The sequence below is a fragment of the Astatotilapia calliptera genome, chromosome 10 (genome assembly GCF_900246225.1).
Source record: "Astatotilapia calliptera chromosome 10, fAstCal1.2, whole genome shotgun sequence".
Classification (NCBI taxonomy): Eukaryota; Metazoa; Chordata; class Actinopteri; order Cichliformes; family Cichlidae; genus Astatotilapia; species Astatotilapia calliptera.
The window spans coordinates 25,148,662-25,173,948 of NC_039311.1; the positions used below are offsets into that span (position 1 = coordinate 25,148,662).

The 25,287-nt window shown below is 41.0% G+C and overlaps 1 protein-coding gene across 1 annotated transcript; it reads left to right on the top strand.

The window, feature by feature from the left end:
• The first annotated feature begins 21,376 nt into the window (after nt 1–21,376).
• On the top strand, nt 21,377–24,060 carry LOC113030535 (uncharacterized protein C11orf87 homolog). The gene is made up of 2 exons (XM_026182060.1): nt 21,377–22,017; nt 22,496–24,060. Exon 2 carries the CDS (start codon nt 22,582–22,584, stop codon nt 23,011–23,013), a length of 432 nt encoding a protein of 143 aa, XP_026037845.1. The 5' UTR covers nt 21,377–22,017; nt 22,496–22,581; the 3' UTR covers nt 23,014–24,060.
• Nucleotides 24,061–25,287: the final 1,227 nt, after the last annotated feature.

Below are 25,287 nucleotides of genomic sequence, written 5' to 3' on the forward strand. Positions count from 1 at the left end.
GCGTGCACACGGAGAAGTGCAAAACCATCACTCCACACAATCCTGGGGGAAGCTCAAAGCCCGAGGCAGCATGACTTTCCAGCGTTTTTCTGCCATTGCAGTTCACTCAAATCAATGAATGATTTAAGGCTGTGGCTCTCCATTGAATTTACATGGTGTGTGGTTTTACAATGCATACTGGCTTGAATACGACAAGCAATTAGAGTCGGGATGCCTGATGTACTATTTCTGGCCTTGGTAACGATCAGAGGTAAACTTGACATGCCACATGGCTCCACCAGCGTCTTCCTGGTAATGCATAATTAACACGAGAGGAAGAAAGCAGGAATACAAAATTTCAGAAGCTTTCAAATTACCTTCAGCTGTATAGCTAGCTGGAAACACAAGCCAAGTCATGTTAGGGCAAATTGGCCTCAAGTTGACTGCAGAGCATCCACCCCATCTATTGTATTGTATAATTCATTTTCCCGTAAGCGGTGCCCTGGGAGATGAGGGACAAACAGAAATGTGATGATATCAGCACAGCCATAAAAATACTTCATTGTCACCAGAAAACGTCTGGCGTTGGAAAGAGGGCTCGGATTAGAGGACAAAGTCTGGACTAGAATAGAGAGTATGCTCTATTACCAGCGTAGTGCAATAATGTAGCAGGAGGCCATAAACTAACAGCAGTGAGGCTTCCTGTCACAAAATGGAGCAACATGCTAGGGGGAAGCTTCGGGATGCTGTTAATGTAATTGATAGTAGAGAGAGGGGAGAGAGGGAGGAGGAGGAGGAGGGATGCTCTACAGCTTAACAAACACAAAGCCTCCAGGGCTTAAGAGAATAGAGGAATGTCAACAATGGGACAAACAGGGCATGTCACAACTTTACTGTCCATTAAAAATAGGACAGACAGTCAGAGGGGACAGATAAGGAGTCCGTCCAGCGGGGACGAGGGTTTGTCTGTTTGTCCTACACTTTGATCAAGAGCACCACATTCCTCTTGCGGTGGTTGGCAGGGGCGTGCTCATCTCCCCTTAAAAGATTTATCTCAACATACCCATCTTGCCTGCTGATTAAGCTGCATGAATTAGGCTTTTAAAGAAAATCGCATTATATAAGTCGAATGAATTCCAAATCAACCAAAACAATCTCTACTTAGAAAACATGAAATAAACAGAGCTGACACACAAAAGGAATGACTATGCTGTTAACACAAAGGTAAAGAGGGGGAAGGGAGAAAAGCGCACTGCTCACACCGGGAACAATTTGACAGTATTAATTATACACAGAAGAGGGTACTTTTCACACAGAGGCATACGAGACAAGGTTACCTTCCACACATTTAAGAGCATTAATTATGCGCAAAAGAGAGCGTAGTTCAAACAGAAGCAGACAAGACAATGGAGCTATTCATAAATACAGCAATTTGAAAGCACTTGTTATTTTTTATTGAGTCAAAAATGTATTTTGCTTACACAAGAGAGAGAGATTTTGACTCATGTACAGATTTTTTTTATTGTGTTGTTTTGCAGGTTTTCATATTTGTAAGATGCAATGTTTACATATTCAGGTTTATTGCATTTCCCTCTCTTTAAACTTGGCTCTTACTGTCAAACCTGCTGAATGATTGAGGTGCATACTAGGCAGGTGCGGATACCCAGAACTGCAAGACTCTCATTTCAATTTCAGGCAAGCTGCACTTTTAGTGCATCAGGATGAAAATAGGGACATAATTCCATTTTGGTCTGGAAACTCAGCCACCAGTCTCTCACCTCACTGAACAGCTGCTCCTTGAGGCCTTGCAGAGCTAGCTGAGTGAAATCAAGTCCTGGAAATGCTCTCGTCTAATTGACTGTCACCCTTAAGGACAAATGAAGAGTGACAGACAAGTGGGGAATCGATATTTGTCAAGAGAATCTGAGGCTCTTTTCTACATAGAGGTATATCAAAACTAGGGATCAGTGCAAGGATAAAAGGAACTCAACCATCACAGTTATCAGTGAGCTGAATTGTTAATGAAAATGTTCTTAAGTTAAGTAGCTCTATATCAGATAATAATTAACTTGAGTTTTAGGACGGGCACAAAAATATCGAATAAATGCCTAATCTTTGTTGGGCTTCATGGACAGCAATTCATTTTTTCAAAGAAAATATGGGTTAAATATACAGGGTGGGCCATTTATATGGATACTCCGTAATAAAATGGGAATGGTTGGTGATATTAAAGTCCTGTTTGTGGCACATTAATATATGTGAGGGGGCAAACTCCTCAAGATGGGTGGTGACCATGGTGGCCATTTAGAAGTCCATCTTGGATACAACTTTTGTTTTTCAATAGGAAGAGGGCCATGTGACACATCAAACTTATTGGTAATGTCACAAGAAAAACAATGGTGTGCTTGGTTTCAACGTAACTTTATTCTTTCATGAGTTATTTACAAGTTTCTTTGTTCACAGCCATTGACATGTCGAAGAGGTTAACACGTGAGGAGCGGATCGAAATTGTGTTGATATCTGGTGAACACAGTAACCGGGTCATTGCAGCAGATTTCAATGCAAGACACCCTACGAGACGACCCATCTCCCATGCTACAGTTAGCAAGCTGCTTGCTAAGTTTCATGAAATTGGTTCAGTGTTGGATTTGCCAAAATGTGGACGCAAGAAAACTGTCACTAATGAAGAAACATCAGTGGCTGTCCTAGCTTCATTCAGCAAGAGCCCACAGCGTAGCACTCGCCGCATGTCACTGGAGAGTGGCATTAGTCGAACATCCCTTCGGCGGATATTAGCTACTCACAAATGGCACCCTTACAAACTCCAGCTACTGCAGCATCTCAACGAGGATGACCCAGATCGGCGCACAGAATTTGCAGAATGGGCAAAACAAAAATTGGAACAGGACCCTCAGTTCACGCAGAAGATTTTGTTCAGTGATGAGGCAAACTTTTATGTGAACGGTGAAGTCAACAAACAAAACCACCGCTATTGGTCTGACACTGACCCACATTGGATGGATCCCTCCAAGACTGTTGGAACAACAAAAGTGATGGTTTGGTGTGGTATATGGGGTACAACGATAGTGGGTCCATTCTTCATCAATGGAAACCTCAAGGCCACTGGATATTTGAAATTGCTACATGATGTTGTGTTTCCCTCTTTATGCACTGAAGCTGGCACATTCCATGAGTTTTTCCAGCAAGATGGTGCACCACCACATTATGGGTGCCAGGTCCGAGCAGTTGAACAGTTTGATGAACAGTTTCCTGGAAAGTGGATTGGTCATTGTGGGCCAGTCAAATGGCCCCCAAGGTCTCCCGATCTGACCCCCTTAGACTTTTATCTTTGGGGTCATCTGAAGACAATCGTCTATGGTGTGAAGATACGAGATGTGCAGCACCTGAAACTACGGATACTGGATGCTTGTGCTGGCATTTCTCCTGCGGTGTTGCTATCAGTGTGTGAAGAGTGGGAGAAGAGGGTTGCATTGACAATCCAACACAATGGGCAGCACATTGAACACATTTTATAAGTGGTCAGAAACTTGTAAATAACTCATGAAAGAATAAAGTTACGTTGAAACCAAGCACACCATTGTTTTTCTTGTGACATTACCAATCAGTTTGATGTGTCACATGGCCCTCTTCCTATTGAAAAAACAAAAGTTGTATCCAAGATGGCCGACTTCTAAATGGCCACCATAGTCACCACCCATCTTGAGGAGTTTGCCCCCTCACATATACTAATGTGCCACAAACAGGACTTTAATATCACCAACCATTCCCATTTTATTACGGTGTATCCATATAAATGGCCCACCCTGTAGATAACTGCCAATTGCTCTGATATAACACTAACACATCTAACACAGTGAAGATGGTTTGTGTTACATCTAGTGTCGTCTTTGTGAGTGTGGTGACAGAGATATCCTAGTTATTGGATGGATTATGATTAATGTGCTCCAGATACTCATGGTCCCCTTGGGATGAGTTGTATAACATTAGTGACCCTCTGGTTTTACACATTGGATTTGAGCTGAGCTAATGATACAAAAACAGCATTACTGTGGTAGATATTAACACCGGTGGGCATGTTTAATGTTTATTAGGATGGACTCCTTGTCTTTCTCTGCTGAATTTGCATGTTCTTCCCATGTTTGCGTGGATTCTCTACCAGTATTCCTGCTTCCTTCCACAGTCCAAAGACATGTATGGAGTTAGGTTAAGTGGAGATTTTAAACTGCTTGAATGTGAACATTTGTTTATGTGTCTTATTGGCCCTGCGATGGGTTGGCAGCCTGTCCATGATGTACTCTACCTCTCACCATGTAGGAGCTGGGATAGGCTCCAGCCCCCTGTAGCCCTGAACTGGATAAGCGGAAGAGAATGGATGGATGGATGGAGGGATGGAGTCCAATAATTCTGTGAATCCTTCTTTTTAGCTGCTCATTGATGGATTAAAAGTTTAGATGGACTGAAAATCTGGCTGGAGTAGCGTCACCTGTTCCTGACAAATCTCATGCTAGTGCACCCATATCCCACCAACTCATTACTAGCACATATTTCCAGATTGTTCCGTCTTTTAGAACTGCTATGGGCTCTGTTATGTATTCACGTATTTAACTGTTTCTCCTTCATCCACCCTACATCACCTTTAGTGCCTGCTTCCCCTCGGGCTCATAATCAAACACTCACTCTGGAAAAATTATTCACCTGTGAAGGACCTCAGCAGCTTGCCCACTCTTCACCAACCCCTATTCAATATTGTGCATTCTGGTCTTGTAATAAAAACCCTAAAAGTGTGTTTGTTGTTATTCTGTCTCAGTACCTGCCTTTACATCTTCTAGTTTCAGCTAAAAACATAACAATATAGAGAAGACCATCACAGATCCTCTAAAGACTGTACAAATACGAAACACAGGCACAGATCAGACTCATACCTGATTAGTTAATGACTGATTAACGAGTGATTCTCACTGTTTTTAAAAACCAATATAGAAAGGAACCAGCAGGCGAGTCTGTAATGTTGGTATCAGCTCAAAATAAAGTAATAACCTTTTGTAAAGCACATCAGTATAATTATGAATACTTGCAATAATTCAAACATGTGAGTGAGAGCCACAGCGGTGAGGCTAAACGCGACATGGGCCAAACTAATCAGAGAATAATCAGCTAATGAGGCCAAAAGATAAGTTTTAAGTTTCACTCTAAAGGGGAGCCCTCCTGATGTCATCAGAGAAATTATTCCAGGGATTATTTAATTATTGTGAAGTATAATGAACACTGCAGCCTCCTGGGTCAGTTAACAGGGCTGTGGTCTGCTGTATTCACCACTGAAATGCACATAAGGACAATTTTATTAAGGAAGAAAATGCAACACAGAACTTGGAGTCTTTATAGCTGCCGTGGGGGGTTTGGAGCTCTATCTGCGCACTGTCGCTCTCACAGGGAAACCTCAAACTCCCGTTCCGTCAGACCACCCACGAACACTTATTCAAACGTAGGAGTGTTTTAAAGTGCTCACTCCAGCTGAGCTGCATGTCTGTGTGCTGTGGGAGGAAAGTGGAGCGCCTGGAGGACTCCTACTCAGACACACGGAGAACATGCAAGCCCCACGCAGAGAGCATCAGTTGCTTAGGAACAGAATTGTTCATCTGATGTGGGTGTGATCACTTTTACGTAGGGTGTGGGTTTTATTCATGCAAACGTGCGTGAAGCAGGGGTTTCATAACACTCATAATGCCTGGAGGTGGGTGGAAAAGGTGAGCTGCTGCTTATGCGCTATCTGCCAGCTGAACAACCGGTTGCTATAACAATGCTGCTGCAAAGAGGAGAAAAGGATTGTTTTAGAAATTCAAAGCTTTATGAAATATTTATATAAACACTTTTACTGTGTGATTCACCCTTCACTGGTGCTCCCCACTGTCATATCTTGCTAAAAAATTAGTTTCACTAAACTAAACCTGCTTCAGCCCCCTCCAGCTCACTCCTCCAGCGTTATGTGGTTCAGTTTGTGCCCAAAATAGGTGCACCTGCACACTTTTTATGTCAGCTGAACTGACATAAAGGTTTTAAAACATTGCCTTTGACCACTTACCCTTATTCGTACTGATTATTTGTCATTATGTCCTGATTGAGTTGAAGTTATGTTTCTGCAAAGTGTTGTCGTCTCTGCATTGTAATTTGAATGGCAGGCAATTCAAAGAGCACACACGTGCATGGCTACCAGCTGAATAAAGTAATCCAGGGTTGCAGAAAAAAAGTCAAAAGTTTAGATGCTGTTAAAAAAAATTTTAGAGTCTGTTAGTATCTGTCCACAGAAGTATACCATCCAGGAATGGTGACTTTTTTTTTCTGCACAGAGGATTGGTGATTTAACTGTCACATCTCACACAAACCCTGCACAGGAGCAGGTTTGGTCTGCAGCAGGACGTGAACCACCTTAATATCAGTGAGAGCCCAGGCTGTTACCTGGATAAGCCCAAACCCTGCTTCCTTTATAGGTCTCCTGCTATGCTGGCATGTTATATTTTGAAGAAGCTAAATAAGTTAAATAAAGATTCTGCAAACTGTGATGTACAAGGATAAATATATTGATTTAAATTGATAAAATACAGGATGATTGCGTTTACAGTGTAGATTACTTGCTGACTTGTGTAGTTTAAATGATTCATTTTGGCATTACTCAAAAACTTTAAGTGGTATTTTTAGTGGTATTCCAGTATTCCAGAAATATCTCCCTGTATATTGTAGGTTGAGAAGTTTAACTCTAAAGGTATTATCATGAGGCGTAAAATTGCTAAATTTTGTAAAGGAATTGTATCTACATATGTTCAGATGCATTCCTTTCTTTTTCTTTTTTGATGATGTATATTGAATTTATCTGACAATGTTCACTGACAATGAATAAAGTTCAAAAATACCTTCAGCTATGCTCCTTCCCATTAAAATAATGTAGGTCCCTGCTTCAGATTTGTGCCCACACTTCCTGCCTTCCACCATTGGACTACCAGTCCAATCAATTTCCAGCTGATTTACATTAAAGCAGGGCTGCCAACTTTCCATTTGTTGCATCTGTGTTTTACGGTGATCAGTCTAACTTTGCATCTGTAGTGCAGGAGAACATGCAGAGGGTTGGTGTGAAGAAGACGCTACGGATCGGGTGAGATGGAGGCAGGTGGTGATCAGCTGTGCAGCTCCTAAAGGGGCATAGGTTGGAGAGGAGATGGGCATAGAAAATGTGGGTGTCCTAGTGTAGCCCTGCTCTTGTCATGTGTGACCCCCTCGTCTGTCCCATTTTCTGTCCATGGACTTTATGTGATTAGACTATTATATATCATAAATCAATGTTTGAATTTAATTTTATGTATTATGTTGTATTCACACTTTACCGGTACTATATCCAGTTGTCAAGTATGGCATTATTTTTTCTTTCAGTAAATCTTTGTCTAACTGTTTGATTTTCTTTACACAAAAATGTGCTTAATTTAAATCCAATGTATTTATTTTGTTAACATAAAACATTATCAAGGATCAGGCAGGTATAGCTGTGTGGGAAGCAGCACCCAGAACTCAGGATATAGGGTGAGGTAATAAAGTGAGCCTTTAATATTGTGCTAAAATAACAGAAAGTCCAAGATAAACCAAAAGTTAAGCTCAAACAAGGGAAAGCACATATTAAGGAATACCATGGGGAACACACAGCAGTGACTGATGACACAACATTGGGCAAGGAGAGACTCAGACAATATATATACATAAATACAGTTGGATTGATGATTGAGGCGTCCTTAGGTGCAAAGTTTTTAAGACATTTCAGCTGTTTTAAAACTGAATCCACATTGAGGTGCTTCGTGTTCTACATGACGCGCATCTGAATCTCAAGTTCAGTAAGAAATGTGCATTCTCTCTTCTGTCTGTCTTCAGGACATGACACTTTACCAGTCTGTCAAACTCAATTTCGTCATTATCACTCTCGTCCAACAGTTTCCTCAGGCACCATCTGCACGCCGATCAGCCTCTGTTCACTTTAAATCCCTGCTCGTCTGTCATTCTGCCTTTCAGAATCTCATTTGTGCGACCCGCCTCTTCCTGGTCACTCAGAGAACCTCTCCAGCTGCTCCATCGCCACCCCCACCAGCATTTACACTGCAGGCGGTCATGTTCTACTTCCTGCCATCATTGCACTCTAATTACCAGTTAGTTCATTACTCAAACTTTGTGCTTCCATAAAGTCATAAAGTGGGTTTAAATTTAAGTTTAACTACAGTCACTAGGTTTAATTTTGGTCTTTTAGAAAATATTATTTCAGTTAAATTTCTGTTGCTCGTGGTTAAAAAGTCATCTTTCGGTTTGTTTGTTTGTTCTTTTGTTTTTGTTTTGAGCTCAGTATTTTTTTTTTATGTTCTGTTTTCTCTTGTAAAAAAAAAAATCCATTTAAACCTTTTAGCTGTGAATAAAGCTTCTCCACCTGCATCCTTAATGGTGCGCCCTGCTGTGCTGGGATGTAACTGCTGAGCTGTGCAGATTTTGCTTAACTTGCTTGACTTTTGTTTTAAAACTGTTAAGACGTTTGCTATTTGTGAAAATAATTTTCTATTTTTTTCAGTTCAATTGTATTTATATAATGCCAGTTTACAACAACAGTCACCTCAAGGCACTTTCTATGGTAATACAATAACACAGAGAAAGATAAGATCATTTCTCATATCCTTTGTTTCTCAAGTATGAAAAGATTAAAAAAAAACTTTTGAATTCCAATTAAAGACTCTTTAAAGTTTTTGTAAAACTGGAGAAAACTGCAGCGGGTGGTGAGGGCAGCAGAGCGGGCAACTTCACAACTTCACTAACCCCCCTCAGAGACATTTATACTGGCAGACTTCAGCAGAAAGTCAGTTTCATCATCAAGGACCCCTCGCACCCTGTACACTCCCCCCCTTCCCTCTGGTAAACGCTACAGGTCAATCAGGTCAAAGAGAAACAGACTCAATAAACATTTCTACCCACAAACTGTCAAACATATCCTACCTCCACCCTGATTAAAGGTTAACTTCACTGTTAACATTTCTACTGCATTTATAAACTGTCACGATTTTGACCCAGTGTTTTGAGTTTTAGTTTGTTTTTATGTTTAAGTCCTTTAGGTTTTCTAAGTTCATTTCTATTATGCCTAGGTTGTTATTATAGTTCTTTGTTTATTAGTTTCCCCTTATGTTTTCAACCCCTGTGTTAAGTCTCCTATGTCCTTCATGTGTTTCATGTCTGCATGTCTTTTGTTAAGTTCATGTTGTCAGGTCTGCGTTTCATTATGTTTCCTGTTTTATTTTGAAGAGCATTGTGTTGCTGTGTTCATTGTGTTTAGTTTTACTCTTCCACTGTGACGTTGTTATGTTCATTTGTGTCAGCTGTTTCCCCATGTGCTTCCACTTCCCCTGATCACCTCCTGTGTGCTTTTAGTCTGTGTGTGTTCATTCATTCCTTGTCTGAGCGTCTGTTATCCTACCTTGTCTCCATGATTATGCATTCATGCAAGGTCTCTATGTCCATGTTCCACAGTTTTGTTATGTTTAGCTCACCCAGTTTAGGTTATGATTTAGTCTTTGCTTTTGTTTTTTTTATTGCTAAGATCAGCCTTCAATAAACAGTTCGTTTTAATTCAATATAAAGTCTTGTTATTCTGCGTGTCCGCACTTGGGTCCACCTTCTTCTGCCTCAGCCAGACTGTGACATAAACCATATTTATTGTAGTATAATGCAACCAACATTCCTACCTCTATTTATAAACCGTATTTATTATAATGCAACCTACCTCTAGTCCTACCTCTTACTCAGTGTGTGCTACCATTGATCACATCGCTCCCCATATTGCACCTGCTCCTTTATATGGCACATATAACTTGTACATATCTGTGTAGATACTTACGTTATTAGATACATTCCCTATGTAGGTGCCTCTTTAACTTTAAGTCAAGTTAACTCTTTTTTTCTTTTCTTTTTTTCTTTTATTCTAAAGGAATTTCAATGTAAAAATCTACATGCTGCTAACGGAGATTTGCTAAAATGTGTTTCATTGATTTTGCAACAGTAACAGTAAAGATCGATTCTAATTCTTATCTGTGTTTGTCGGTAATAACACAGTAATAGTGCTCACTAGTCCAGCCCTGAACTAAACTCAGCAAATCTGAAGGTCTCCAAAAACAAAGATCAGCAAGTCAGACTCCCTTTAACAAAAATGTTAGTCTTAAGTATAATTCAAAGTTTTTGAGAAAGGATCCCCCAAACCATCAGGCCAGATAACCAACCTATCCTGGGCTTGGTTCCGCAGGAGACTTGTTCCTATTAAAAGGGAGTTCTTCCTCCCAACCATCACCAAGTCCTGCTGGCAGGGATCGTTTGATTGTCGGAGTTCTCTGTAGGGTATTTACTTTGAATTTAAATGGGTAAAACTTCCTTCTTACCAGCTTTTGTTTGCAAAGAAAAATAAACTAAGTTGATATAAGAAATCATTGTAGCTTGATTGTCTGCTCTCTTTTTTGGCGTCACTTGCTGTCTGAGTTGTCTTTGCCTCAGGACGACCTCACTTCACCTGCTCTGCCTAAATGCGTCGTGCTTTTGGATCCTCAAAACAATTACTAGATTTGTCATTTGAGCGCTGGATGACTGGGCATATTTGGAGAGAACTGTCAGAGATGGTGAATTGCAAGAGGGGACAGAAGAGCTTTTGGCAGGATGAAGAGTGGGGTGACTAGCAATGCAGTGGATCTAATATAGATAGTCTACAGTATTAAATCAAAGCAGCAAATATGCAAATCCAATTAGGGAACTAATTTATTGTTGTTTTGAAGTAACAACAATAACTATACACAAATGAATCACTTATTTGAATCACATATCCCAAATGCAGTCGGCATCAAATACAGGCAGACTAACTGACACTGACAGCAAAGAATCAGACTGAGGCCAGTGTTGGGCTCCAACTGGTCCAGGTGGAGCTGTATTGGTGTTGGGCAGGAAGCTGGATTTCAACACTGGTAGTATAAGTTTATGTAGAACTACAGCCTTGTAAAAGGAAAGTTTTAATGCAGTCCTGAGGAAAAAAAACAAATGCTTATTGCTTCCATAGGAAATAAGAGGGTAAGCAGCAGCCAGGTGCTGCTAATCAAATGCAGCTGATTAACTGATCATCAGCAGGTGTGAGCACCTCAATAAGTTTTGGACAGTTTTTTGCATTTGAACAAACCACAAGCTTTCTGAATGAATCCCCTCTGGAAAGATGTGGAGTGAAGATGTTTGGCCATAATGTGCAGTTCCTTTGCTGATATGATGGGCTTGGTTGCTATAGCCAGACACGGGATCCCCAATTTGGGGTCATGTGACAGGACGATAACTCCAGCACAGCAAATCTACAACAGAATGGATGAAAAGCAACAGAATCAAGGTGTTGGGGTTTATGGAGTTCAAAAATACATATGTACAATACATTATGTTGGGGGGAAAAAGGTGTTACTGATCATACTGCCAAATGCTAAAATGGTAGTAATGAAAAGCAGACTCTTAAACAAGGCCCAACAAAAGCAATTTCACAGTTCAAAAGGTTTATTTTCACAGGAAAAAGTTTCACAGGAGTGGATGCCAGCGAGGAGGGTTCCAGGAGACTGAGCGAGACTTCACCGGGAGAGAGGACAGGCAGGTTAATCCAGGTGAGTTTGTACATGGAGATTTTAGCAAGCCCTACCTACAATTCCTGAAGGTAAAAGGTTTTTAACTGCGAGCAGCAGCTTACTTTGAGGTGCCACTGGTTTGCTCTGAAGCAGTAATGGAGGTTGGAGGAGGGTGTGTTGGCAGGTGAGCACTTCCTGAAGAAATGAACCAACTCAAAGAGGATAGGTGAATTTGCCTGAGATGAAAGTCGATTCATGGCATTTAGGAAACACTGGAAGGCAGTTAAATGTACAAACTTATAGGAACACACTGTTAAGAACAGAAACTCAGGATTGACAAATATGGGTAAAAAGATTTCTGAAGCACACCTGCATAGATGTATTTTTGACATCCTCACATATGTTCATTACTTTAAGAAAACAGTTAGTGGTTATACTGCATATCGTCTCCACACCAGCTGTAAAAAGAAACAGATTGTGCAAGTGTTCATGGTATTGTGCCCAAGCAGCCACCATAGTAATGATTCATTTTGTTTTAGCTAGCCATGATTCACATAGCATGTAAAAAGTCTATATGCATCTTCATTTTCCAGGAAAAGAAGATGCTTCCTGTCTCCACCACTACCAATACTATCCAATAAAGGCTGCATGCAATAAACCAGGACAGTTCCAAAAAGATGTGAAGTTCTTCTTTGCTACATGCTAATGTGTAGTGACAGGATCTTTTTTTTTTTTCCAAGGGGCAAAAAAACTACTTATGCATGATATTTCCCTTCTGTGTGCATGAGAGCCTCATTCATTCTTTCCCAAAGCCATTTCTGTTGTGCACAAAAAGAAAGTTGGCCTGTGTCTGTTTGTGTTTGTGTGCACGCATGCATGAGTGCAGGCATAGTAAACTGGCTTTTGTGCAATTCATTAGAAATTCTGCTGACAGAGACTTGCAGAGAAAGCAGTTGTGCGCGCGTGAAGGGAATAACAAGAGGACCACTCCTGCCCAGAGATGGCCTGCAGCTTTAAAGATATCAGCTCCCTCATATAAAGACTTATAACGTCTCTCACACACACACACACACACACACACACACACACACACACACACACGCACGCACAAACACTGACTGGACATCGATGTGTGGTTAGTATTCGGGCCCACAAACTTTTCTCATTACAGCTGGTATTTCTGATTAACACGGGCTGCAGTGAAAGAGAATAATGTGGCTGAATAATAGGCAGGAAAATGAGGTACAGTGTCATTAAGAAACAGAAAAATGTAGTTTGAGCCAGTGTTTGGGTTTTCTGGCTGTAAAAGCATTTTATTGCGAGTTGCACAGGTGCATGGTAAATTCACAGAGGAACTTCTGTAAGGTTAATGCAGACTAGTTGAAGTAAATAAAAGAAATAAAACCAACAAAAAGGTGTTTTACAATAAATTTTAAACCTAAGTGTCATGATATAATTAAATTAACAAGAATCTAGAATTTTTATCACGTCCAAGATAAATTCATTTATTTCATTTGCAGAATCAAATCTTTCTGAGTCTTTAGATGATGATGTCCTCTAGTTATTGCTGGTATTTTATTTTATTTTTTAAAGAACTGAGCTCAATATTAAATATTTAAAACTGTAATAATTTTTACATTAAAAGTCAGTCACAATATATATTGTTGCTTGCTGCATCAAACCCACTGAGAATGAGACAATTGTTTCAATCAGTCCTCATCTTTTCTCTTTTGATTCACTGCCTCTTCTCCTGTCAACCTTTGTTTCAGGTTACTTAGCCTGGCATTTAAAATAAAAGGGCTATAAACTCCCAGATAAACACAGCAAGCATCTGAACTTAAGAGCATTTGGCAGCTACAGGGACACAAGTTTGTATTGATAGACACCGGAGATAAAAGTATAGAGAGAGTGTCACAAAACAAGTGACATGGCCGTGAGAAGAAGCGAGCTGCACACACAAAATGACAGTTAATAGTTAATGAGGAATTTAAGCTAACAATGATGTGTGTGGTCGGTGTGGTTATTGCTGTGAGTGAGTGTATGAGTGCAGTGTTGTATAAGAAAACAAACCAGAGAGCAGCAAAACTCCAAAAGGGTGTCTCAAGGATTAGAATCACCCACAACTGAAATCTAAGGGCTTTCATAGAACACCAGTACACTGGGTCCAGGGTTGCCAGTGCTGGTTGTGGGCAAATCACATCTCCTTTCCCAATACCTGCAGAAGAGAGCGGCCACACAGGTAGCTGGAAAGAAAGGTGAATGTACACTCACCTGACATTTTTTAGGTACGTCTGTCTAATCAGCCAATCACATAGCTGTAACTGGGTGCAACTGAGCAATTAGACAAGGTCAGGACGACCTGCTGAAGTTCAAAGTGAACATCAGAATCGGGAAGAAAAATGATTGACGTCTGAGTGTAACTCCAGGACTACAGAGAATGCCCCGAAAAAGAGACAATATCCAGTGGGCAGTAGATCTCTGAGTAAAAATGCCTTGATGATGTCAGAGAAGAGTGGCCAGACTGCTTTCAGTTGATAGGACACCAACAGAAAATCAAATAACCCCTTGTTATTTGATTTTCCTTAAGTCCACACTTCAGCCAGCTAAGAACAGGAAATTGAGGCAACTATTTGCTCAGTCTCACCAATATTGGACAACAGAAGTTTGGAAAAATTGCCTGTTCTGATGAGTCCTGATTTCTGCTGTGACATTCAGGTGGTACGGTAAGTATCTATGTAAGCCTTTGAAAGAAAGCATGGATCCATGCTGCCTTGTATCAGTGGTTCAGGCTGCTGCTGCTGGTGTAATGGTGCGGGGGATATTTTCTTGGTACACTTTTGGGCCCCTTAGTATCAACATGGCATCATTTAAACTCCACAGCCTGCCTGAGTATTGCTGCTGACCTTCCTGTCCATGCCTTAATGACCACAGTGTACCCATCTAAATGCAGAATGATGATTAGATATCACTCTGTATTGGATAATTAGTTATTATTAATCTCTGGCTCTCCTCCACAGTGTCTTTTCCTGTCTTCCTCCCTTCACTCCCAAACCGTGAGAGGGGGAAGACAGAACCAGGCTCAGGGAGGTGGCCTCTCCCTGAGCAACAAACAGCGTTGCTCATCACAAATCTGTAGCTCTGTTTCCTAAAATCTGAGCCCCCTGGGTGGGCTCCATGTGGATCACCAAAGTTTCTAATCTACCTTTTTCATTGTTGTAGTTTGATAATCAAGTTACCGTACAATATTTAATTAAATTTTGACAATTTTAAAGAGTAAAAAAACAAAGCCACAGGGTTTAAATTAGGCGTTAGTCTTCCTTTATTGAAGGGGTTTTGACCAGGAAATGTAAAAATTAATACTTGGAAATAAGATGTTCTAGTGGCTATCTGATGTCTTAAGCACCACAAAATACTTCACCTCATGATTAAAGGTTTGAGGAGTCTTAATTTTCAGACTTCAAATTGTGACTCAGTATTTTTACCTTAAAGAATAGCTGCCATAAAGAACCGTCACCAACTCTGCACTTCTACTCAGTGGCACGGAGCATCTCACCATCATCCCATTGTTGTGGTTTTATGGCTCACAAGCTCGCTGTTGTAGTTCATTCTCTCATCAGCCTCATTTCCAGCCTCAGCGGGCAGTGAAAAAACCCTGCTAAACCGACTGCTGTTTGGCATAAGGGCTGACAGCATACAGTGTGCAGAGGTGTGAAATTGGACAGGGTTTAAACTTCTCTCTGGAACTCGCTTTTCATCCATCACACAACCTCTTTTTGTGTGTACAACTGAGGGAAACCAAAAGGCTTCTAAGAGAGATGGTCTGAATGTGTGCACCGTAATCTCCACCCTTATGATTCATCACGAGATAACAAAGGCACACAAAAGACAAAGCCAAGGCGATGCCGAGTGATTTGCACCACCCCCGAGTGTGCAGGTGTAAATGTTTCTGCCTTGAATGTGACTACATGACACTTTGTATTTGAAAAGAGACCCTCTCTCTACTCTTCTACTCCAGGATTCATTTTTTAGATTCGGCCAACTTGACCTAGACAGCTGAGAGGAGAGGACCTGTATGAATATTAAAATAAGCGCTGTAATCACTCTCCATTTACTAGCCCACAAACATATGCCATGCTTTAAACTGTGCCTGAATAGCTGCATTAATCTTTCAGTATGCACTCATCTACTGTGAGTTCATCATCCAGGGACCCTCACTCCCTCCAAGGCCATTCATTTTTCATGGAGCCCCGACGGTGATGGAGCATGTCCACGAGTGCAACTGGGAAATTACCGTGAGAATCTTCAACACTTTGTGGTACGAACGCATATTAAAAGAAAATCACATGGACCTTAATCTAACTAAATGTTGCTTTCTGCTTTTTTATTTTTTGTTGTTGCCACTCATCTCTGTTTTATATCCCAAGCTGCATGGGAACTACTTGAGTTGAGGTGCAAAACATCACTGCCATTATCCATCCGTCTCTCCTTTTGAGGGTACTGGAGCCTATTCCAGGTGTCATAGGGCCAAAGGCGGGGTACACCGTGGACAGGTTACCAGTCTAACAAACAGAGACAGACAACCATTTGCACCTATGGGCAATTTAGATTAATCAATTGACCTATCCACACAAACTGCATGTGGTTGGACAGTGGGAGTGCTCAGAGGAAACCCACACAAACACAGGGAAAACATGCAAACTTCATACAGAAAGACCTCAGTCTAACGGTGGAATTGAACTATGCAGCAACAGTGCTAACCACTGTGCCACTGTGCTGCCACTACCATTAAACCCTGTATTTCCCTTGCACATCTCTGCTGCTTGTTTAAGACTCTTAAAGCCTGTAAGCAAGTTTCCAAACCATCGGGAATATCTGCTTTATTTATTAACCCTCTCAGGCTCAAATTAAACTTTTTGTTGCTAATGCACAACCAAGTCCTACAGTGATACTTCTGAGTAGAAAAAACTCATAAAATATGTATGTGGGGTAATCAGGTTGTTAGTTTTTAACTGTTGCAAATCGGCAACACCTGCTTCGAGAGGGTTAAATCCAGAAAGTTAATTTAATTTCAGAACAAAAGATTTATGGCTTTTCAGAAGCATTTCAAATCCTATATTTCTGATGAGGTGCTAACTCCCCAATAAATGGCTGATGAGCCTTTACAGTGTAAAAAAACACCCCAAAGCTTCAACGAGATTAATGATTAAAAAAAAAATATCGGGACATGGATATGAAACCCATTTGTTCTCATATTCATACCCAGCTCTTTTTGCTTTTATGCTTGTCAAACTTTAGTGAGTATTTCTTTTAAAAAAAAGAAAAGTATAATGTTGTCAGAACCCTCGAAAGAAAATGACTTATGACTTGTGAAAAATACATTTATTTAAAAAGGAAAATGTGAAAGATCAGCTCATATCAGCTCATCAGTAATGTGTGTGGATCTGTGATCAGTGCAAAAAAAATAAATAAAAAATCAAAGCATAAAGTAAACCAAACGACTTGGAATGAATACAATGGAGACCGATTGCAAAGGTCCTCAGTTGAACAATTAACCCAGGTGACAAACATCACTCTAAATAAGCCACACCTCTAATCCAGGTAGCCACCACAACCTGTGAGTGGATACAGAAGCCCCATCACATTGATGTTAAATGATGTTAACATGTTTTCCCTTCTTTCAAGAGGTTTCTGAGAACTTTGGAGATTATTAAAAGTCACATTAAGCAGTGACAGCTGTGCAGCTATAACACATGAATTTCTACTTAATATCTCAGATTACTCTGCTCTTATGATATGCAGAGACCAGTGCTTTCAATACAGCTGCTGTGGTTGCGTTTCAGAGAGGTGTGGGCTAAAGTGTCTGAAAATAACCAACTCTGTGGGGGACATCAGAAGAGAGAAGACTCACACCTCTAGCTCACCTCTACCCAAGGCTGTATAGGACTAAAATAGCAAGTATTCTGCACATGTAGAGCATCATTTAACCTTTAATAGGTTCTTCAAAGTGTTTCGGAGGAACGCACATGCAGCCAACTCTGCGATTAGCGAACACATGGGTCTCGGCCACCCACTTGTTGGCTCTAAGCACAGCAATTTCCTGTTGATGCTCTTATTGTTTCATAGGCTGTGTAATATGACAATGATTTACATTCATACTGGGCAATTCAGCATCTCTTGTACTGAAGTTTAATTCCAGTGTGCAAACCCTGTGGCTACGATAATGAACCCAAACAGATTAACTCTATTCAATTCAGAACAATTTAATTTTAAATACACGATTTTAAATCATATGTCTCTCGAATGAGGTCAGCACTTTAAAACTAAGAGAAACCAAACAAGTCTCCAGCGAACATGGACTCAGAATTAAAACTGTCCTTTATTTGTGGAGTTTCTTTTTAGAGACTTCTAGCTTATGTTTTGCTTTTCCCAGCGGCCTCACTAGCTGCTTAGATTCACTTACAACTGGGGTGTCAAACATAAGGCCCGAGCAGGCTGAAATTACTCAAATCTGGCCTACTGGTCAGCTTTGTAAAGGAGGACATACATTTCAGACATTTAAGTGCATTGTCATAGGTTTTATAGCTTTTTCTGTTAATAAAGACCTCCCCCATGGCCATTCATACTGTACCAAACTAATTAAGTAATTACTAATTAGTAAGTTATTGTAATTCCAGTGCTAAAACATTCATCTTTCCTATGAAATATGCCCTCCATACATTAAAAATAAAAAGACCAAAAATAAAAATAATAAAAATTAAATGTTGTCAAACAATAAAAACTTAACTTAAAGAAGAAAATGCACCCTGGAAACTAAACTGAATTAAAAACATATAGTCAAAGTGGAATAAAAGTAAAATCTAATTAGAAATTCCAAAACTACAACAACACTAATTTGTGGCAACCCATAGTTTTACAGACCTGCCAGATGTTGCCGATCCTGTCTATTGACAGAATCGATCACCTGGTTACTGTGTTGCTCTACGTCGTGCTGAACCAGCAGCAGCTGACACCATCACAATCAACAAGACTCAACATGAGGAACTCTGACTCTGTCCAGGCGGTGGGAGGGGCAGGCAGCACTGGATCTTCCAGTCTGCTTGAGGTATCATGAACAATGGCTCTCAACCCTTCGATGAATGTAGGCGCTATAAACTAGAATACATGAACTCCACAGAAGCTCCTTTTACGCTTTTCCTTATCTTTTGTCATATACCTATATACGGCTAAAATGGTGGATGCTTGTGAAACATCACTGAAGATTCAAATAATGAGTTCAGCGTATGTAAAAGTAACCTTTGCACTCTAATTGCTCAGTTTCAGGCAGAATTTGCTACACTTGGCTCTGTATCATGTTCATGAGAAGAAATATAGTTAATATGGGGCATCACTTAAGGCCCAGGTTCAAGTCTGACCTGCTGCCCTTTGCTGTTCGTCTTCTCTGCTTTGACCTCCACTTCCCTGACTAATTTTCACTAATAAAGGCAAAAAATGTTTTTAAAAAAACATACCTAATATGGTTACTTCACTCAAAGCTCCAGCTGTGAGCACAGAAGCCCCACCCACCTGCAGTTCAAACCTTCTCTTTGCAAGAAGCAGCCAATCAGAAGAAAGCTGGCTAAAAAGAAGTAACAACAACTCCTCTAACAGAGGGGACAATGATGAGTTGGATGAAGGCCTTGAATTATATAAATAAAGATTATAAAAAAAATTGTGTCAATCATGGAATCATGCACAGCTACTCCAGTAGAATTCAGGTATAAACATGGCGCTGGAAAATATTAATAAAGGTTGCCTTTATAAATAATAAAACATTTCATTTCCCCTATGGGGCATCCTGTTGACGTTATTAGCATCCTTAATAAAGCAGTCTGCAACACTCTGATGGCACAGATGTAATCTGAGGCCTCGAATCCAGTTTGAGTAACTGATCCAGCATTTCAAAGGTTAATGAACACCAAAGGGCTGCACAGCAGCTCCTGCTTCTTAATATTTTTTTTAATCATTCCAGCAATCATTTCATCGTTCCTCTCCCTGCCTTTGAGTTGAACAGCAGACATATGGTGATTACATTGCAAAATAATGTACCAGCCTGGCAATGATATTGTATCAAAGGCTGAGTGACTTTTAAAGCTGTGTTCACACCAATTTGAGAACAGTGCGAAAAAGTGAAGCCCTCTCATTCATTTGAATGACAACAGTCTAGCAACACAGGGAGGGTGTGAAGTTTATTGCCTGTTAAACCTCACAAATAGACAGCATAATGTTTACTGTGCATAAATTACCACTTTTCACACTACGAACTCAAACCCTCAAGCTGAGATACAAGGCTGCAGATTATCAGCGTTACGAAACAAAAGAAAAATGGGACTACGCTCATCATGAAATAAAACAGAAGCCCACTGTTTGCATGAGAAAGCAGTATTAGTGGCATACGGCATATTCTCACAATGCTTTAAAGTCTCAGTAGGTCGAGGTGTCCTCGTTGTAGAAGCGTCTCCTCACTTCTCCTTCACCCACACTTCTATATTTGGAGTTTGTGTCACAATGCCTGCAGTAATCTTCCAGTCAGGGAGTTGAGCTTATCTCGGTCGTGATTTCAATTAGAGGCTTTTTTTGTAAACTGTTTCTACAGTCATGTGAAAAAAATAAAAATATATTTGAACTAATAAACACCTGAATTTCTTTGAAACAGTAGTAGAAGGTGTCAAAAATCAACAAAATGTTAGTTTTTTTTAGTCATAATGTAAAAGAGTTATTACATAGATAAGAGTGAACAAAAAAGCCTGACGTTTATCACAAATTCAAATGCAGAAAGTCTGAATCAAAGGTTCAAGAGTCTGCTAAACGTTTTTTATCAACAACCTCCAGAGAAAATGAGCTGTGGGTGTCTTCGTGGATAAATCATTCTACCAAGTGAGGTATATTTCAAATGATTGTCTAATAGCACGTAAACGGCAAGAAGAATCTACCAGAAGTGATGAGCAATCCTAAATGTCTTCATAGGTTGGGCAGGTATCTCAATCAGAAAGACTGTGCACAGATTTTATTGTCGTGGGAGGCGAGCCATTAAGAAGCCCATTATGAGAGCTGGACAAAACCTGAACTGGAAAAGTGTCAGTCTCTGATTGAACTACAAATTCTGCTTGAGCATAATGAGATTATATCTGTATCAAATTAAAGCTGAACCAGAAAGTGAACTTTCATCAGGATAATTATGATCCTAATTGCACTAAAAAAAAATCCACAAAGAAATACACTCGGTAGTCACTTTTATGGTGAAAAACTTGCAAAGAAAACTTACAAAAATTGTATTACTTACGCCTTGCTAGGACCAGTCAGACTCCCTTCTACCTTTACTTTTCATGCCACAGATTTAAACAAAAAAAACAGTTCAGTGGAATTTTGGTCCATCGCCACCAAAACCTGCAATCCATATTTAGAGGGCTAACTGTATCTGGCTGTTCTAGGCTGATATAAAACTTCAGCAGTGTGAAGATCATGTATTTGCCCCCAGAACCCACACACTGAAGCAGATATTGATTTCCAAAGTGTTTACTTAGCAGAGTTACACCTGCGACAGCTTGATTTAATGAAGAGTTAAACTGATTTTCAGCTGTAGATCTGTGATAAATGCACAGAGATGTTCTCCGAGCACAAATCCCATAAAGTCTCATGGTAACAAGTGTAGGTGTGGAGCTTTCTAGCAACTTTAGAAGCAAATGAAATCCTCACAGCATGCACAGACCTACAAATGAATGCAATTTCTGTTATTATAAAGAAGCTTAAAATCTTCATAGCATGTAGGTTTGCAGCATTTGACTGACCACACCCTCAGGAATGCCACTGATAGCTAATTTTCCTCCTTATTTAGTCACCAGGATGATTAGTGTTTATTAGTTTGCTGATTGGAATGAAGCGCACGCACCGGGGTCATGTTAATACATAAATTACATCTCAGGGTGAAGAGGGGGGGGAACAAACAACCCTGCCAGCTGACTGGTATAGGAGACCTTTAATGCAGCTGCAGCTCTTCATTCAGATGCTGAGTGGAGCAGCGGACGGCTGGAGGAGGAGGGACGCTTTTCCAGGAAAACCAGACACAGCTCTATTCTAATCGCATTTTTGAAAAGCCCACTTTGATGCATAGTGAGGGAGTTTCCCTCTCTACCTGAGATATTTAGCTGGGGGAAAGCGCCGTCCTAGATGCAGACTGAGCGGATTGCGGCAATCAAAGCGTCCTGAATGATCGGAGCTCAGCAGCAGCAGCAGCAACAGCATCACATTGTATGAAATGCGTCACCGCGATCCAGTTTTCCCATTTACACACATCGGCTCGCCACTCACGGACCGCTTCCCGCACTGACTGTTTTATCAGGTAAGACTCCAGCTTTTTTCCTCCTCCTGTTTAAATATAGCCTACCTGCCTGAGCTGATGCAGATTATTATACTCTGCGTAAAGATGACATTCTTATCTTAAAACGCTGCTGCGTGGAGCGCAGAAAAGGGCTTCTGTTGGGTCTAAATCTCGAAGGCCTACACATTACAATAGCTGATGTATTGTCCCGACTTCTGCTGTGTCTTACATTCAAAGCAACGTCCGAATTTAATTCATTCATTTATTTTCAACCTGACCTGGGCGTATTATCTGTTAGGAGTTGGCACATTTCATCTAACACTGGGATTCAGTGCCATCACAGTGCCATCACAGTGCCACTTGCCATCTTAATTGTCTCGGTTTGGTTTTGTTAATGTAGAATGGATCAGCTAATGGGGAAACTGGAGGGCGGGTTTCTAATGTTCTGCCTCCACTGGAGCTGATCAAGCGGGTCTCGTGTGTCTTCTTTTCGGTGCAGGTAACCACATGCGCGGGCCGGTGTCACCGCGCTGAGCCCGGAGAGCACGAAGGGTACAGGGGTCAGTGAGACTTGGAGTGGCCGGGATGACAGCCAGAACCGCCGAGGCCTCGGGGCTGTCGGTGCCGCTGCACCGCTGTCACGGGGGGTTCCAGGCCAGTAACGGCACCTGCGCGGAGCAGCTCAGCCTATTTCCGCCGTTCTCCTCCACCCTCGCGCTTCTCGTGCTGGTGGCCGTGCTCGTGGGGATCGTCCTCGTTTCCCTGGCAACCTTCCACTTCCACAAGAGGAAGCTTCGGAATAGGAAGATCCAACGCGCGCAGGAGGAGTACGAGCGCGACAGTCGCAACCCCGCGCGCGCCGGGGCGAGCGGGGAGCCCGTGAGGCCGTGCGTCATCGTCCGACCAGTGAGATGTGAGGAGAAGCTCTCGTGTCAGAGCGCGGAGAGCGCGGAGAGCGGGGACGTGGAGGCGGAGGACAAACAGGCGCTGCACGAGACAGTTTCTCTTGACTGTTAACTTAGTGCAACTTCAGGGAACGAGACTGTGGAATAAACAGGAAAAGCAATAAGGCACAAAGAACTCCCACACCCCTCTGCTGCTTGTAGATGAATTAGGAAAAAAATGCAGAATACTGAGCAGAATAGGCCTAGAGGTAACATTTCACGGACACACAGATTAGCTGTGATGCCACACTCCTCCCTAAAACACCACTATTTAGCCAACTCCTTTTGGGACTATGTAAAGTATTTGCCTGCTTTGACTTTTGGGCCTCCCTCTTTCCCCTTTCCCCCCCAGCCCTAAAATGTTGTTTAAACCTCAAATATGTTGAAACTTTAAATCCTCCCAGGGATGTGCACATCGTTGTGCTTAAATTATTGAGAGCTGGTGAGATAACACAGACCATAATGGCTGGCTGATCTTCCTTGGCATGTCCTCTGACACACTACCAGTATGTAGTTAGTCTATAATGGATGTTGTGGTGCTGTTAGGCAGTGCAAAGCTGCACATAGGCTATAGACAACGGCTTATTTGTTTGCTGTAGTATTTTTCCTTCAATCAAGTGACTTAGCATATTTGCATAAAGTACTGTCCTCCAATGTCTGATAGACATCTGTAGGTAGCTCTAGTTAGCCTGACAGGATGCAAAACCTTTTTGCTGTAGTTATGCACATAAGATTTTTTCTTTTTTCCTTTCAAGTGTCTTTAACGTAACTCTTTGGCGCTAATACAGTATTTTAATTTTTGAGTATTTATAATGTATTCTCTGAGATGTAATAAATTGAGAAATCTTCCAAGAGAGGCTTTCAGTTGAAGCCAGTCTTTTTTCTCTCTCTCTTTGTCTCTCCTGATCCTTAATATTGTATAATAGTGGGCCTACTAGAAATTCTGTGTCATTTATTATATGAATTCACTGTAAATGTATGCCATTATGAGAGCTGGAATGTTTGCAGTAACACCATCTTTCTGGAGTTCATTTAACCTGCCTTATCAAAGGAAAATGTGTAATATTCAAAGTTTCTAAATAAATACATGATATATATAAATACTTTATGTTAATCCCTTGAATGTGTCAGGACCACCTTTACTACTGAAGGAAATGTACAACTACACTGGAAACTGAATTGACAGGTACAATTTATCATCATGATTGCAGTACTGTATAGGTGACTGTCACGGCGGGGTGCGCCGGTGTGTTTTTTGAAACAGGACCCAAAAGCAGATGTGGACGAGGTGTTGCAGGTTTAAACAGAAAGTGATCCTTTATTTGGATGATTGCAGGGGTTAAACAAGGAACCCTAAGCAAACTAAAAACACACTAAGAAACAAATACTATGAAGGACAAGGACTATGACTATGACTATGGTGGGGATAACAGACAACCCGACAATGACATTCAGAAAACAGAGGACTTAAATAGGGGAAGTGGAGACACATGAGGAAACAGCTGACTAGGATAAACATAATGATGCACAGGGAAGAGTAAAACTAACCACATGAACACAGAACACAAGACCCTTTTCAAAATAAAACAGGAAACATGCAGACTTAGACACGACAACACAACTTAACAGGCCTAACACACATGACAGACTAGACAAGGAACCAAACATAACCACACAGACATGACGTATGAACCAGGGAGACTTAGTACAGGGGAGATGACATAACTAAGAAACAGGACTACACAGTAATCTAGAAATTAACTAGGTGAACTAAGCTAAGGCACAAATAAATACAAAAGATACATAAACTCAAACACTGGGTCGCTCGACCCAGGACCATGACAGGTGACATTATGAAAATGTTTACATTTACATTCTTACCATTGCCCAATCCTCTTGGAGTGAACAAATGACCTTCCCAAGGGTCTCTAAGAACCCATGAGCCGTGAACTACTGGTGCTGAAAGCTGTGTCTACTGAATACAAAATCACATTCACTGCATATAGGGCAATATCGTCCATACAGACCCTATCAGTCTTGCCCACAGACACACCATCCTTGAGCTCAACTTCTTTCTGCAAGCCCCATCACATCTTATTGGACATTGGTGGCCATGAGTCGGCATCAGACAGCACGTTGGCTGGGTACCAGGACACCATGTTCCTAATTGTCCCCAGCAAAAATGCTTGGGAATAAGAAGCAATCTTTGGCAAGATGCCCCCTCTGGAACATGCACTGACAGCCCGCCCATCTATCTTATCTCATTGGCATAAGTGCAACAAAATGAAGCCATTTATCCTCACAGGAAAATTGGAAAAAGTCAGTGAAAGATGACTGATGCATCCTA

Coding starts and splice junctions, on each gene's coding strand:
- LOC113030535 (XM_026182060.1), top strand. CDS start 22,582: ATGACAGCCAGAACCGCCGAGGCCTCGGGGCTGTCGGTGCCGCTGCAC.